At 48.4% G+C, this 15,537-nt stretch overlaps 1 protein-coding gene across 5 annotated transcripts in view; it reads left to right on the plus strand.

The window, feature by feature from the left end:
* DCAF4 (DDB1 and CUL4 associated factor 4) overlaps nt 1-15,237 on the plus strand; it is a 32,694-nt gene extending 17,457 nt beyond the window's left edge. For 3 of the 5 annotated variants that reach the window (XM_045451453.1, XM_045451452.1, XM_045451451.1), the window contains 9 exons: nt 1,023-1,125; nt 3,661-3,804; nt 5,000-5,049; nt 9,141-9,220; nt 10,494-10,589; nt 10,702-10,799; nt 11,832-12,005; nt 12,312-12,426; nt 14,172-15,237. In XM_045451453.1, coding sequence (XP_045307409.1) covers nt 1,023-1,125; nt 3,661-3,804; nt 5,000-5,049; nt 9,141-9,220; nt 10,494-10,589; nt 10,702-10,799; nt 11,832-12,005; nt 12,312-12,426; nt 14,172-14,365 — 1,054 coding nt within the window. In that variant the 3' untranslated portion in view covers nt 14,366-15,237. The remainder of the gene's footprint in view (nt 1-1,022; nt 1,126-3,660; nt 3,805-4,999; nt 5,050-9,140; nt 9,221-10,493; nt 10,590-10,701; nt 10,800-11,831; nt 12,006-12,311; nt 12,427-14,171) is intronic. The other 2 variants (XM_045451454.1, XM_045451455.1) reach the window with 2 other exon arrangements.
* Nucleotides 15,238-15,537: the final 300 nt, after the last annotated feature.

A 15,537-nucleotide genomic window follows, 5' to 3' on the forward strand; every position in this document is an offset into this window, starting at 1 on the left:
GAGAGAGACGGGATCTAGCCAGAGAAACTGAGCAGAAATTTCTCAAGATGTTTCCTCTGTGTTACTTGAAATCATTTTTAGTGTAATAGGAGGCCCTGTAGCTTCATTCCCATGAGATTTCTGCTCCCTTCTCCTCTTCCAGCAAGTTGTCACCCAAAATAGAGCATTAAACAGATGTATGTGTTCTAAACTTTATACACTTGTAATGTCTGATATAATTCTAACTAAAACCCTGTGAGCTAGGTTGATATTTCCCCCAGTTTCCGGAAGAGACTGAGGCTTAGAGTTGATTGACTGGCTCAAGGTAAAGCTGGAAAGGGTGGAATTGTCTGACTCCCAACATCTGAGCTCCTAACCCCTACATTCTGCTGTCTCCCTGCTGTGCACGGAACTCATGTTATGAAGAAACAACTTGAGTTTGAGTGCCTTATAGCACTTACCGTGGAACAAGGCCCCCTTCAGGGAAGGCCAGCCATGCAGGAGGTATCTGCCAGGTCGGGTCGGGTATGCCTCTCCAAATTTCCCTCCTGAGAGGGAAAGGAATTAAAGGTCTAGGTAGAAATACCTCTGTTCACCCTAAAACATGCTTTGTTCTTAGTGGGGTTGCAGCCATGATGTGGAGAGAGAAGGGGGTCCATACCTGGTTCTTGCTAGCTGGGTGCTCTTTGGCCTGCTGTTTCTTGCATTTTTCAGGCAAGTTCTTTTTGTCTCAAGAAAGAGTTGTACTAGATGATCCAAGAAAGAGTTGTACGAGATGATCCAAAGACAGATTGGTCTAGTTCATCTTCCTTTGACCCTGTGAATGGGCCACCCATTTCTTGGCCTTAGTTTTCCTAAGAGTTCTACAATTGAGGTTATTTAGGACCCTACTCAACTCCATTGCTGAGAATTACTTCAGAGGAGAAGTGGCTGACTAGGGGAGGCGGTCTCCAGGGTGTGGGCCAGGGCAGAGGCTCTGAGTCTGCTTCACGGGTGTCTCGTTACGACATCCATGCCCTCCCCGTCCCTCTTTCCCTCTGCAGTTTAGCTCATGAGCTGCGAGTGAGCTGCATGCAGAGGAAAAAGGTCCAGATTCAGAGCTCGGATCCCTCCGCTTTGGCAAGCGACCGATTTAACCTCATACTGGTGAGTGGGAGGGAGCGCCCTGCGGGTGCCAGAGGTATAGCTGCTGTCCCCGGACACTGCATGGCTTAACATTGGCTTTCATTGGGGCTAGCCGTGCGGAAGCCGGTGCCACAAAAGCAAGTGGTGTCCTCTTGGTTTTATGGTACTAACCAGTGCCTACTGGCTACCTGCTGGCAGGCGCTGAGCTGGCAGGGCAGGCTGTGCCGACCATCGTCACCCCCACTACAGCTCTTGTCATCTAATCTGAGAGCCTCAGCCCACCCCACATTGAGAACTGTCACAATGTAATTTTCCCTTTGGTGTGTTGTCTGCAAATTGAAAAGGTACACAGTGGACCGGGGGCTTCTAATCCTTTCTATACTGGGCATAATCAGTCAGACCTGAAGCACCACTATCCTTTAGTAGCAACTGTGTGTTATTCCCTTGCTTGCTGGCTCTGACCTCAGTGGCAGGGTCCTATAGGGTCTGTGCTCCTGGGCCTGCACGTCCAGCACAGCTCTGTCATGTCCTTTACAGGGAGCAGAGCATCTTCTCTGCTTTAGGTTAGACCTGGGCTGGAAGCCAAGGTTAAGGCCAGAGATTGCTGGAACCTAGGGTTCAGGGAAATGTTGGCAGAGGACCGAGAGTCCACTGCAAACAGAAGGCGATACACCACTGAGTTAGACCAGAAGCTTGAGACCACAGGAGATCATGGCCTGTCCTGTAAGCCCTGTCCTTCCTGGAGGCCAGGAGAAAGCTGAGAATTCGAGAAGGACACAGAATGGAGAACCTCAGCCTGGTGGTCTGCTGAAAGGACTGGAATCTGAAGCAACAGTGCTCACCCTTGAGGTCTCGCCCCAGGAGACCTCAACAGGAGAGCCCTTCTGCAAGGGGTATTCCAGGCCTTGTGCTCTCTCCTGGCTTTACTCTCCCGTGCGTTTGGGGGCACAGTTTGACCTGAACCGCTGGAAAAGTTTCTTGCAGTACTTGCCCCTCAGGAGCTCCTTCCCTGGGGTTCTTCCGTAAAACTGGGTGGCGATGCCTGTGCTGTTGAGTATGGCCTGAGCCCCTGGTCCTCCTACTTCATCTCACACAAGGCTGGCACTAGTGCCCAGATCTTCCCAGTCACCCAGGGTTAGACGTGACTGGCTGGCTGTGTGACCAGAGGATTGGGAAGGGAGCTTTGCCACCCAGAGATCAGCTTTTCAGATCTGATTCCAGTCTCTGTCATGATTCTTCAGGAAACTGTGCTTTCCAAGTAAATTTGCAAAGTGAATACAGTTTCACCAGCATCCAAACCCATGTATGTGTGTATGTTGTATTTATAAGTATACATAAAACACTTAAATATGTAGGGTTTTGCTTTGAAATAATTATTAACTACATTAAAAAATTTTTTTAATTTATTTTAATGTTTATTTTTGACAGAGAGGGAGACAGAGTGTGAGCAGGGGAGGGGCAGAGAGAGAGGGAGACACAGAATCAGAAGCAGGCTCCAGGCTCCGAGCTGTCAGCCCAGAGCCCAACGCAGGGCTCAAACTCACAAACCGCAAGATCATGACCTGAGCCAAAGTCAGACGCTTAACCGACTGAGCCACCCAGGTGCCCCTAAAAAATTTTTTTTAATGTTTACTTATTTTTGAGAGAGAGAGAGAGAGAGAGAGAGTACAAGCAGGGGAGTGGCAAAGAGAGAGGGAGACACAGAATCTGAAGCAATCTCTAGGCTCTGAGTTGTTGGTACTGAGCCCGATGCGGGGCTTGAACCCACAAACTGTGAGATCATGAACTGAGCTAAAGTTGGACGCTTAACCGACTGAGCCACCCAGGCCTGGCCCCTTTAATTTTTTTTAACATTTATTTGTTTTTGAGAGAGCAACGGAGTGCAAGGCGGGGAGGAGCAGAGAGAGAGACACAGAATCCAAAGCAGGCTCCAGGCCCCGAGCTGTCAGCACAGAGCCCAACGTGGGGCTCAAGCTCAGAACTGTGGGATCATGACCTGAGCCAAAGTTGTACACTTAACCGACCAAGCCACCTGGGCGCCCCGTAGTATTTTCTATTGTAATTTTTTCCTACAATGCAGTGGGTTTTTGTGTTTTGTTTTTTGTATCTCATTGAGGGGAAAAGTACCCATGTAATGGGAATCCAGTTTTGTTTCCTCCTTTTACCCCTTCACAGTTATAACTAGCATTTTCCACATCGTTGTATGGCTTTCATGATGGCTGCGTGTCACCATGTGGCTCTTCCGGATGGATGTAGGGACTCTGCCAAACCCAGTTCTGAGTGGAGTCACTGTGCAGACCTCATGCCTCCTGACAGTTCCCCCTCATCGCCTTCACCCCCACTCCCGGACTGTGAGATCAGATGCCTGTTAGCTTTGCCCAGTGACAGCTGGACTGAGTAGGTGCAAGTCAGGTTACCTCCATGCTCCCTGGTGGGTGGGAGCACTCACCAAGTGAAAATGCTCAGAGCATGGGATCTAAGACAGATGGCAGGTGGTCTTAGGCAGCTCACCTGGCTCAGCCTGGGAGGTCACCTATGGTCTCCTTTCCCCTCCAGGCCGATACCAACAGTGACCGGCTCTTCACGGTGAATGATGTCAAAGTCGGAGGCTCCAAGTATGGCATCATCAGCCTGCGTGGTCTGAAGACCCCCTCACTCAAGGTGCATATGCACGAAAACCTCTACTTCACCAACCGGAAGGTACGTTGCCTTTCCCATTAGCCTCGCGACCCCCTTTGCCTTGGATGCAGGGGGCCTGCAGTAGTTGGCCCATTTAGAGTAGAGGAGAGAACCTTGGGTACCTCATTTTACCAAGAGAAAATGGAGTTTTAGATCTTGATAACCTATAAGGGAAGAAAAGGGCCTCAGGAGTTTCTTCTCAGAAGAGAAATAACTGTCAATAGTTGGGAGAAGGCATGAAACTGCTTTAGGCTTGAGAGGCTTCTTTAACTGCTTATACAGACCTTCCCTCCAGAGGATCGAGGTGACCCGAAGGAGCCTGTGCCAGGCACCGAGTTCCTGGGCAGTGGGCTCTTGTAGTCTTTGTGGATAGTCCTCCAGTGCATCAGTCACTCAGCCAGTCTGTGGCCTACCCAGAAGTTACATAAATAAAAAGAGGTTACATGGGGCACCTGGGTGGCGTAGTCGGTTAAGCATCCGACTTCAGCCAGGTCACGATCTCGCGGTCCGTGAGTTCGAGCCCCGCGTCAGGCTCTGGGCTGATGGCTCAGAGCCTGGAGCCTGTTTCCGATTCTGTGTCTCCCTCTCTCGCTGCCCCTCTCCCGTTCATGCTCTGTCTCTCTCTGTCCCAAAGATAAATAAACGTTGAAAAAAAAAATTTTTTTTTAAAAATAAAAAGAGGTTACATAAATAGAATATACATAAAGATGAGAGATTACATAAATATAATACAGCACAGCTTGCCGTCTAGGGAGCAACCTTTAAATTGCACTTGGGTGATGGCTGCATGTGTAAAAAGCTGTGTGACATTCTATTCATTTGGGACATGAGCCATAAGATGGATACAGGTTGAAAATGGTTTCTGAATGAAATGAAATACAGTATGCCTTTCAGAGTTGGGTTTTGTCCCCTTCTGTTGCCGAGAACCCGCCCCCAAACCAGAAAGTTACTAGATGTCTCTCTGTGAGGTCCATGCTACGACAGAGGACCAAAGCCTGGGGGTTACTTCCTGTTCCTCTCAAGGCGCTACATGGTGAAGCAGGGAACTTCCCTGTTCTAACGCTTGTTCCAGCGTCTTTAAAAGGAGTGAGACCTGAAGAAAGAAACCCCATGTCTGTCTCCCTACTAGTTATTCCATAGGCAGGCATTGTCTATTTCTTTCCATGAGTTGGCAGTCAAACCAGTCTTTCTGTCTTGCTGTGTGTTTCCTCACCAGGTGAACTCTGTGTGCTGGGCCTCGCTGAATCACTTGGATTCCCACATTCTGTATCTTTTGGCAGACGAAGAGGTTTGGTGGGCAGGCCAGGCCCTGATGAGGAGCTGAGTGTCTGTGGGGTTTGTGAGGTGGCGTCCTAGGGGCCAGAGGTCTGCACCATTTTGTGTGCACATCTCACCCTTTAGGAAGGAGCATTGCAGCTAGGTAGAGAACAAAGATTCCCATGGAGCACAGAGAAGTAGTCGAGGTCCCAGGGTGACATTGATGTCACTATGTGCCATCACTGTTAAGATCTGTAAAAGAACTGGGCGCCTGAGTGGCTCAGTCAGTTGAGCGTCTGACTTCGGCTCAGGTCATGATCTCGTGGTTCGTGAGTTCGAGCCCCACATCAGGCTCTGTGCTGACAGCTCAGAACCTGGAGCCTGCTTTGGATTCTGTGTCTCCCTCTCTCTCTGACCCTCCCCTGTTCACACTCTGTCTCTCTCTCCTTCAAAAATAAATAAACATTAAAAAGAAAAAAAGATCTGTAAAAGAATAGTAAAGCCTTAGGCAGAAACCCCACATCCTCCTGAGGTGAAGGAGGAGGAACTCAGAGCTGCAGTGGTTTGAGGGTGGGCTGGACCCCTTGCAGGGGAAGGCTGAGGGCATACATCAGTAAAAGGGATTCCTTTGGCATTGGACATGAGTGTGTGAGCTCTGTGCCTGGGGTCCCTGCCAGACACGGCCTTCTTTAGAGCCCTCTTCTTGTAGCCTCTTCCCTCTCAGAGAGCTATCAGGGTTCTTCTACTAGAAGCACTGGAGCGTAGTTTCAGGCTAGCTAGACCCTTCCCCTGGAGTCCCTGAGGGCTCTTGATGCACAAGACACCTGTCTGTCTCGTGCTTCTGAGAGTAATATTGTTTGAGCCAAAGCCACACATTCATATGTCTTGTCCTTGGTTCATTTCCATAATAAATGAGTTCTTGAAACTATGTGACTGCTCATTGTACCTAACACCTATTTCATGAGTTGTCACGAGGCTAATATTAGTTAATGTCTCTGAATGCACTTAGCACAGTGCTTGTCACATCATGGGTCCTCAACAAATAATGGTTTCAAAAAATTGGAACCTGTTGGGGTTTTTTAATTTGTTCTATGGCACTCTGTCTCTCTTTTTTTATTTTTATTTATTTTGAGAGAGAGAGAGAGAGTGTGAGTGGGGAAGAGACAGAGAGAAAGAGAATCCCAAGTAGGCTCTGTGCTGTTAGTGCAGAGCCACACGCAGGGCTCAAACTCACAAACCGTGAGATCATGACCTGAGCTGAAATCAAGAGTGAGATGCTTAACTGACCGAGCCACCTAGGCACCCCCACGGCACTCTGTTTTTAAAACATTTTATTTTATTTTAAAACACTCTATTTTAAAAACAGAGATTCAGGTTATACATTTTATAGAAGACACACAAAATTGTGTGTGTTCTGTAAATTGAAAATTCTATGTGGCTTTCATTTGGTGCGATTCTGTGGAAGGATAAGGCCACCTGTTACTGTGATGTTACAAGAGGACAGAAGAGACCAAGTCTTAAAGGAGAGAAAACAACCTTACTCTCATTTCTGATCTTAAAACAGGATAACATTTTCCCATGTTTCTCTCCTTAGGCTAAGGAGAGGATAAAAATCCATATAATTGGTTTTAAAGATACGGTCTGTGGTAGCTTCATCAGCTACTTGCCCTCTGGTGATCATTTCAGGTAATCTTCAGGCTTCTGTGCACCCCCTGCTTCTGCTGAGGGTCCTGGAACTCATTTAGACCTGTCCTCTGCATTTTCCCCCCAAAGAACGGTGGGAGGTTTGATCGAAGTTGTACTTAACTGGGCTTTTCAATAACCTGTGGCCTATTAAAGGGTTAAATCTAATACAGACCCCGTTAGTATCCTATAGGGTTTAAGGGTAACCTGGGTCTTAGTCCTAGTAACTGAAAGTGCATCTAGGTAGGGACTCCCTCCCCGCATCCTCACCCTCCAAACCCAGAAGGAAAAGAGGTTTCTCTAGGAAGGGCTAAAGAACCCTGGGCTGCCCAGCTCCAGTGTTATTATTTATGGCTTCAGCACTCTCCATACTGCTATATTTAACAGGAGGCTTACCACCCAAGGCAGTGTGATGTGTACACGATTCAGACGATCAGTAATGTTGCTTGATTGCTTTGCAGGTATTTACATTTTTCACTGAGGTATGTGTTCATTCCTCCAAAATCTGTTGAGTTTATATGCAATCCCTGTGCAAGGTGCTAGAAATGGCAGCGCAGCAGGTGCTCAGTCTGTATAGTGAGTCCGTGGGGCAATTGGATGCAAGCGGGAGAAAGGGATTAGGGTGGCCTTCCTGGAGGTGATCCCATACAGAAAGGAGGGGACAGAGCTCACAGCAGAAGGAAGAAGCAGAAGGGAGCTTGCACATTGCACAGCAGTAAGTGGTCTGATGTCTGAAGTCTCTGGCAAGGTGGGGCCCTGGCTGCTGGAATGTTCTAGAAGATTGTGGCCATGGAGGTATTTCTTACAAAGTAGTGTGGGCAAGAGACTGGCAATGGTGAGACCTCAGGCAGACCGAGGGCAGGGGAGAGGGTGGGATGGATGAGCAGGAGTGGAGGAGGGGCATGCGTCCAAGAGGCTTAGGATCTAGGCCAGGGAATGGAGGTGGAAGAGAAGGTCTGAGGAGGGAACTCCGAGAGGGCGGTTGTGGAGGCCACGAAGGAGCATGTGGTTGGAAAGTGTCGTGTGGCCACAGGCAAGACTGGAAAGTGTTGATGGGAGTGAGAAACAGTTCGCTGGAGACCTTGGGGAGAACACCTGATTGGAAGAGGAGTGTCAGACCTGGGTTTCAGTGAGCTGAAGAGTGACAGGAGGGCAAGGAGGTAGAGAAACACAGACTCCTGTTGAGAGAATTCTGCCTGTGAAGGGAGAGGAGCCAGAGCAGTCGGAAGACAGATGGCCCGGTAGACATGCGGAGGCAGTTCAAAGGAAAGGAAACCCAAATGGCTGTGATCTGATGGATCAGCACATCCAGTTGTAGCCCAGGAAACTCAAGTTAAAATGAGATGTCACTTTATACCCATTCAGATGAGCAAAAGTTTTAAAAGTCTGATAGTGCCCGGTTCGGCAGATGGGGGAAACTGCTGGTGTAAGTAAATTGGTAAGACCCCTTTAAGTTGCAACCCCTTGTGACCCCACAGTTCCACACTGGGTTTAGACACTAGAGCCTGTTTGCAAACTGCAAGTCATGACCTCTGCCGGTGGGCCATTAGATCCATTCATGAGCAGCACTTTTTTTTTTTTTTTTTTAATGAAACAGACTAGAAAATAATCGGTTCCATATTTAGTAAGAGTAAATATTTTCTAAAACTTCTGTTTCAGTTATTTGCGTGAATGCAGTGCGTGGTAGCGTAAAATCAAACTCCTAGAGTGGGTTCAAGAAAACACTGCTTTAAAGCAGCCTCCCACATATGGAGTAGGACACAGGAACACTGGAGGGGATACTCATTCCAGCAGCAGAGAAAAAAAAAAAAAAAAAAAGTTAAGTACCCATCAGCAGATGAATTGTATATTCATCCACAGTGAAAGTGAAGGAACAGGAGCTACAAGCTTCGATACAGATGAATCTAGAAGACGGCAAGATGGAAAAGTTGTAGAAGATACTCTAAGGAAATAGAGCATGGCCCAGACCTCAGACCAATTTTAGAATGTGATTCTGGGTAGGGGAAGCATTGGACTGGGGAGGGGTCAGAGAGTCTTTTAACTGTGACATATTTTTCCTTTTAAAACATCGGAAACTGGGGTGCCTGAGTGGCTCAGTTGGTTAGGTGTCCCACTTCGGCTCAAGTCACAGTCTCACAGTTTGTGAGTTCAAGCCCTGTGTCAGGCTCTGCTTGACAGCTCAAGCCTGGAACCTGCTTCAGGTTCTGTGTCTCCCTCTCTCTTCCTGCTCTTTTTCTTTCTCTCTCAAGTAAACAAAGTTTAAAAAAAAGTTTAAAGAAAAAAAATCTGAAACTAAATCTAGAAAATGTAAGCGTGTTAAATCTGGCTCATGGCGTTACAGTTTCTTGAAGGGTACTAATGCCCATTCTCTTCCCAGAGGAGAGCCTTGTACTTGACTGCCCTTAACAGCTTTCTAGGCTGTGCCTCATGGGAATCGCAGAGACTCCAGGCTGTGCCACCCTGCTCCCAGCATCGCTGTTTGTCAGTAGTCACCCAGGTACCGGGGCCTTTTCCTTTGGATAAGGAGGTGCTCTGAAGGAGGTCTTGGTCCCTGCCTCCTAGGAGCTGCAGTCACAAGAACGGTGTAGACTCCGTGGTGAAGGTTTGGACAGGAGGGGTGGGGACCGCAGAGTGGCTGGGGACAGCCTACAGAAGCACAGTAGGATTCTGTAAACTGGACCCAGGATTGGTACTAGAAGCAGGTGCATCTTTACACACCCCTCCATTGACCCCTTCGTTGGGGTCACCTCAGCCAGAACAGTTAGGAAGAGTATGTAATGAGTGCAAGAGATCAGAGTATTTATTTGGGCTTCCTGCACAGACCATGCAGAAAAGCATGGCAGGTGCTGCTGGGGATGTTTGCGTTCTGTGTGCCTGAAGGCAGTTGGACTTCTCCTTCCTGGCAGCATTCTGGATATTAAGTTTTCAGTCTTTCAGAGAATTAGGATCAGTTAGACGAGGGTCAGACCTCTAAGAGTGCAGGGCTTCGGGTAGACCTGGCGTGGGTCCCGGCTCTGCCCCTTACCAACTTGAACAGATGGCTTAACTCCGTGAAGAGAACACCTACCGCAGCAGGTTACGTGGAGGGTATGAGGCACACTTAGCCCGCTGCCTGCCGTTTCATCGTACAGCAAGCTTACGTGGCAGGAGCATGTGTCATCCCGTTTTATAGATGAGGAAAGTGAGGCAAAGAGAGGTTCAGAATTTGCCTTATAAAACTAATCTATGGTGTCATAAGTCAGGAGAGTGATTCTCTTTAAGGAAGAGTAGGGAGATGGTAATTGGGAGGGTTATCAAGGTACTGGAATATTTTGCTTTTTAACCTAGATGATGGTATAGCTATACTTACCTTGTGCTAACTCATTAAACTATATACTTGGAATTTGTTATCAATTTTGTTATCACTTTAAAAGCTTATTTTAAAAATGTTTTCCTTGAGATCACACATCTAATAGTGTGATGTGGGATTGAAACCCTCTTGTAAAAACACCACACTGCTTCTCTGACGGCAGTTAGTAGTTCTAATGCTACTACTGGGAAGTCGGGAAAGATGTGCTCGTTACCAGAATGACCACTTTTAAGCCAGGTACCCTAGTGGAGTGTCTCTTTTTTGCTACCACAAAACCCAGAATGGGGCCAAGATATAGATCCTTCTGAGCAGTCATTCCTGGAGGTTTCCCAGAACTAGTGGTCACTGGCCTGGCAGCATAGAGAGGAGATCTTCATCCCTCCAGGGCAGCGACCCTTTATAGTCACTGTTCCATCAACAGGAGAACGGCCCGGCATGCTCTGCAGTTTCCGGATCCCTGGGGCCTGGTCCTGTGCATGGTCCCTGAACATCCAGGCAAATAACTGCTTCAGTACAGGTGAGCCATGACTGACTCCGCAGGTTCCCAGCATAAAGAATTTCAGACTTCAAACTCCCTGTCCAGGCTGTGAGTGATCCTTGTCTCTCTGCCCCATCCCTATTTCTGTCAGGCTTGTCTCGGCGAGTCCTAGTGACCAACGTGGTGACAGGACACCGGCAGTCATTTGGGACCAGCAGCGATGTCTTGGCCCAGCAGTTTGCTCTCATGGTTGGTTGGATTGGGAAGGGGGCAGTATAAAGTTTCCCAAGATTGGAAATTTTGCTGGACTGAAAATGGATTCCTGTGTGATATCTGGTTGTCCCTCTCTTTCAGGGGAAAAAAAGGACATCAGAGAGGATTAATGGTTTACTTGGTGATTGAATGTGCACTGGAGGAAAGTTGGCTGATTCAGAAAGGCCTGGCTAAACTGGCTTTTGGTTTTGGTTTTGTTTGGGTTTTGGGTTTTTGGGTTTTTTTGGTTTTTGTTTTTTTTTTTTTTTTTTTTTTTAAGTGCAAAAAGGTGATTTTATTAAAGCACAGGGACAGGACCAACGGCAGGAAGCTGCCTAAACTGGCTTTAAACAACTTCCTATTTAAATGAATTGTTAGTACTTCTTAAGTACTGGGATTAGCCATCAGGACAAGTAATTTTTTTGACAAAGTCTCAATTCATAACACTAAATAGCCTCATACCTAGCTTTCAATTTACATATTTTAAATTTTAACAAAATTCTAGTCATTCCTACTTTTCAGAGACTTCCCCCATTAAAAAATGCCATCTTTGTTTAAAAGCCTGGAGGAGTGTGCAGACTGCCAACCTGCCGTCTTCTGGAAGCACAGAAGTGTTTCTGCATGTTTCATGTTTCTGCAGCCTTCTGCCCTCTGCTTGGGACTCCATGACTTCCCTGGATGTCTCATCTCTCCTACTCCATACTCCCACCCTCGCTTCTCACAAAGGACCTTCCTTGGTGGAGATAAGGCGCCATCACATGGGCTTCACAGAATGAGGCCTAAGGGTCCAGTGCAGCCAGTGAGGAGGACACTGGAAGACACATAGGGTCCAGTTCTCTTACCCTTTCCTAAGGGTACACTGAGGCTCAAATCTTCCGGATACACTGAGGCTCAAATTCCCACCAAGCCATCAACCCACACCTCTGATCCAGGGGCTGGGAGAGGGGTGTGAGACAGGCCTTCTGTTCTGGAAGGCACACCCCTCCCAGCCTTAGAGGAGGAGGTACCAACCAGTGCCTTTTTCCATAGGCTCCTTTGCTGTTTAATGGCTGTCGTTCTGGGGAGATCTTTGCCATTGATCTGCGTTGTCGAAATCAGGGCAAGGGCTGGAAGGCCACCCGCCTGTTCCACGACTCAGCAGTGACCTCTGTGCAGATCCTCCAAGAAGAGCAAAACCTGATGGCATCTGACATGGCGGGAACGGTAGGGTAGCACTGACTCTGGCCCAGTGGTAGCAGCCACTGGCCCAGAGTTCTGCCAGATGAAGGGCTCTTCAGAAGAGACCCTCATGCAAGACAGTAGCAAGGGAAAGGCAGTTGTGGGCTGTGCAGAGGTGGAAGCCCAGCCCGATCTAGACAGACACAAAACTGGTTTTGATGCTTTTGAAACTTAAGATTTTCCTAACCTGGAGAGGTGTTTGGACACCACCTTGTCCTCCCTGGCTTCCGCGCCTACGTTCGCTAGTGTGCCTGCCAGACTCTTTCTGATGGCCGCTTGTGCTTTCCACAGATCAAGCTGTGGGACCTGAGAACCACTAAGTGTATAAGGCAATACGAAGGTCACGTGAACGAGTACGCCTACCTGCCCCTGCACGTGCATGAGGAAGAAGGCATCGTGGTAGCAGGTACCTAGGGAGGGGGAGATATTCTGTCCTGTCAAATAAAACGGCAGAAGGGGAAATTACTCCAAATCTGAACTGAATACTTGGGACTGTGGACTCCTGAGGTCAGGGGGACCAGATGGGACGTAGAGTAGGACATGAGTAAGCAGCAGTTAAACATCCACCAGTTGGACAGCCCTTTGTCCCCATGTTAGTGGGACAACATCACCTCAGTAACAGGCAGGTTAGGTGCAATAAAATACAGCAGCTTGGGAGACCTGGGTGTCCACCTGGTCAGCATTCAGTGGGACCCTTAGCCCATCCTGTTGAAAAGCTTGGGCTCCCTGTTCTTTGAGCTCACTTTCTAGCAGAGGATGCTGAGAAAAGAAATTAAGGTCATTGTAACAGCACTGGTTCCTGGTCCGCTTAACACAGTCCATGGGGATCCATGATCTGCAGAACAGGAGCTGAAATGTCTAGCCGCTGCTTTGAAAGGAGCTACAGGTTGATCACAGGTTTTGAGTTTCTGGGCTACAAAATGTTCTGATAGCATGAAATCTCAGTGGTTTGACAAATTAAATAGTAGGCCCTTGACAGAAGGAATACGTTCTTGGTCTTGACAAGTCCTCACATTTGCAAATATGCCTACAGAATGTACTTGTTCCCCACGCCCAAGAAGCGTCACTTGGTTAGGACTTTCTCAGGCTGATTTGCTACTCTCACCGCCAGCAGCAGTTAGCTTCCTGCTTAGGCCTAGTTTCCATAAGTTTTCATCTAAGAAGAACTTCTGTATTCTGGATAATATAAAAGAGAGAAGCCCCGTTGAGAGGCAGACCTGGGTAGGTGGGCTAGCTGCAGTAATCGGTGAACTGCGCGGCCTGAATCCATCCACAGCTGAGGGAGTGCACGGTCTCAGCTGACCACAGGCACAGATGTGAAATCCGGGAAGCCCTAAGGTCTGCCCTCCTTTCCTCGGAAGCTCTCCAGTAGTGTAGACCGCGTCTGGTCTGCCACAGCCAGTGGTTGTTAGGTGCCACATCCCTCACAGCTCTGGGCCCTAAAGACTTACGTGGTCTGACACACTGAGCCATCGAACCAGAAACAGCACAGGGCACCTGGGTGGCTCAGTCAGTTGAGCCTCCGACTCTTGGTTTTGGCTCAGGTCACGAGCTCACAGTTTTAAGAGCTTGAGCCCCACAGCCACGCTGCCGGCAAGGAGCCCGCTTGGGATTCTCTGCCCCTCTCTCTCCACCCCTCCCCTACTCACGCCCTCTCAAAATAAACTTTAAAAAAAGATTTTTTTTTTTTTGAATGTTTAAAAAAATTTCTTTAAACTAGAAAAAGCTCTGGGGAGCGTCATCACCTGATTTGTCCCCAGGATGCATTAAAGTGAAGAGGTCTTCCTGGTCACTATTTCACAAACAGGAAATCAGTTGCAGTCACCCCCTTGAACAGCCCTTGACAAGAGAAGCAGAGCGCCCACCTGTTAGCCGACATGCCTAGGGCACCATCCAAGGCGTCGCCAGCCAACACATCTGGTCGCTTGGAATACCTGCAACTGGTGGTGCTTCTAGAGCACAGGAAGACCTGGAACTTTGATTTTCAAGAAGTACATGTTATCGGCAGAAATAGTTGCCATTTGCATTTGTGCTCTGGCTCCCGTGGAGTCCTTTTTAGCCTTAGGAATTGCGAGAAGCCATGTCCACATGTATACACGTTCTCCTGTGCATCCTCTCACTAACCTGCTGTGTATCTTCCCTCTTTCTTAGTGGGCCAGGACTGCTACACGAGAATCTGGAGCTTCCATGATGCCTGCCTGCTGAGAACCATACCTTCCCCACACCCCACCTCCAAGTCTGACATCCCCAGTGTGGCCTTCTCATCTCGGCTCGGGGGCTTCCGGGGAGCCCCAGGGTTGCTCATGGCCGTCCAGCAGGACCTTTACTGTTTCTCCTACAGCTAATTCCACGGGGTGCAACCCAGAGGGATGTGGACTTGACTTACGGGAGTGAGGAGCAGCCATGCCTCTGCCACAATTCCTGTTTCCAGTGAGGGCATTTTAAATGGGTTGTCTGTGTACACAGATCCCATCCATCCGGCTGCTGGGAAGAGGTGCTATGTTTTAAGTGGAGACACTTCAGTAAAGTTATTCCAGTTAAGTTGTGAGCTCAGAGAGCTCAGAAGTCCTTTTCATAAAAGGTACTTGTTTCCTGTTGAATTCCTTAGAATAGCCTGTGCCCCACTCCCCTCTCCTCCGCCCCGGCCCTTTTCAAACAAAAACTCTGCTAAGGGCTGAAGATTGGCAGTAACTGAAGTTTTCTTTCACCAAAAGCCCTTTCAAGAAGGGTAATGAGATTGGGTGAGACTGTTAGTGTAGTCGGTGCCTGGGTCCCAGAAAGGTGTGCACCTGGACTGGAGAAAGCTGGGGAGAAGGGGAAGCGGGGAGTCCTTTCTCTGAGTCTTCTCGAGAAAGATTGAAGGCTGGATTGCGGGGGGTGGTCATTAAAAAGCCTTCTCAGACTCATTCAACATCAGTGGCAGATCTTGGATCCCTCTTTTATTACCATTCGTAGGCATTGGGAGGAAAATGGACCTTTCTAGATGCTAGAGGTTTTAAACAGGCCCTAGCATGCCTTTGTTGAGGCACCTCCCAGCATGTTAGGTACAACAGTTCCTATTCCCATTATGGTGATTTGAATGGCAGCTTCATGGGCCTCATCTCAAAGAAAATTGGTTTTCACTTTTTGTAATCTAGGAGAGGCAGTTTGTGAGCTGTTTATACAAAGTTTTCAAGAGCCTGTCTTTCTACCGAACAATAAACCAGAAAGAACGATGCGTAGTGTGTTGCTCTGTCAACGTTTAGAAGATCATGACGCTTCGCCGCTACGGCAACGAGCCAGCGCAGTAACGTCTATTCAGATCTTAGATGAGGAGTGGAGACCAGCTTCGATGGCTTTGCAAGACAGCTTTCATTTTTTGTGCCTGCTTGAGGTGCGTGCCTCAAGAAGCTGGCCCCTATGGGCTACAACAGCAGGCTCTCCAGCTCCCCTCCTGCTAGGCTGTGGGGGGCTTGGCTGTGTCCCTCCATCCCAGGCCGCAGCCTCTGCTAGAACATAGCTCTGCACGTTCCAGCAT

Source organism: Leopardus geoffroyi, chromosome B3 (assembly GCF_018350155.1).
Source record: "Leopardus geoffroyi isolate Oge1 chromosome B3, O.geoffroyi_Oge1_pat1.0, whole genome shotgun sequence".
Taxonomy (NCBI): Eukaryota; Metazoa; Chordata; class Mammalia; order Carnivora; family Felidae; genus Leopardus; species Leopardus geoffroyi.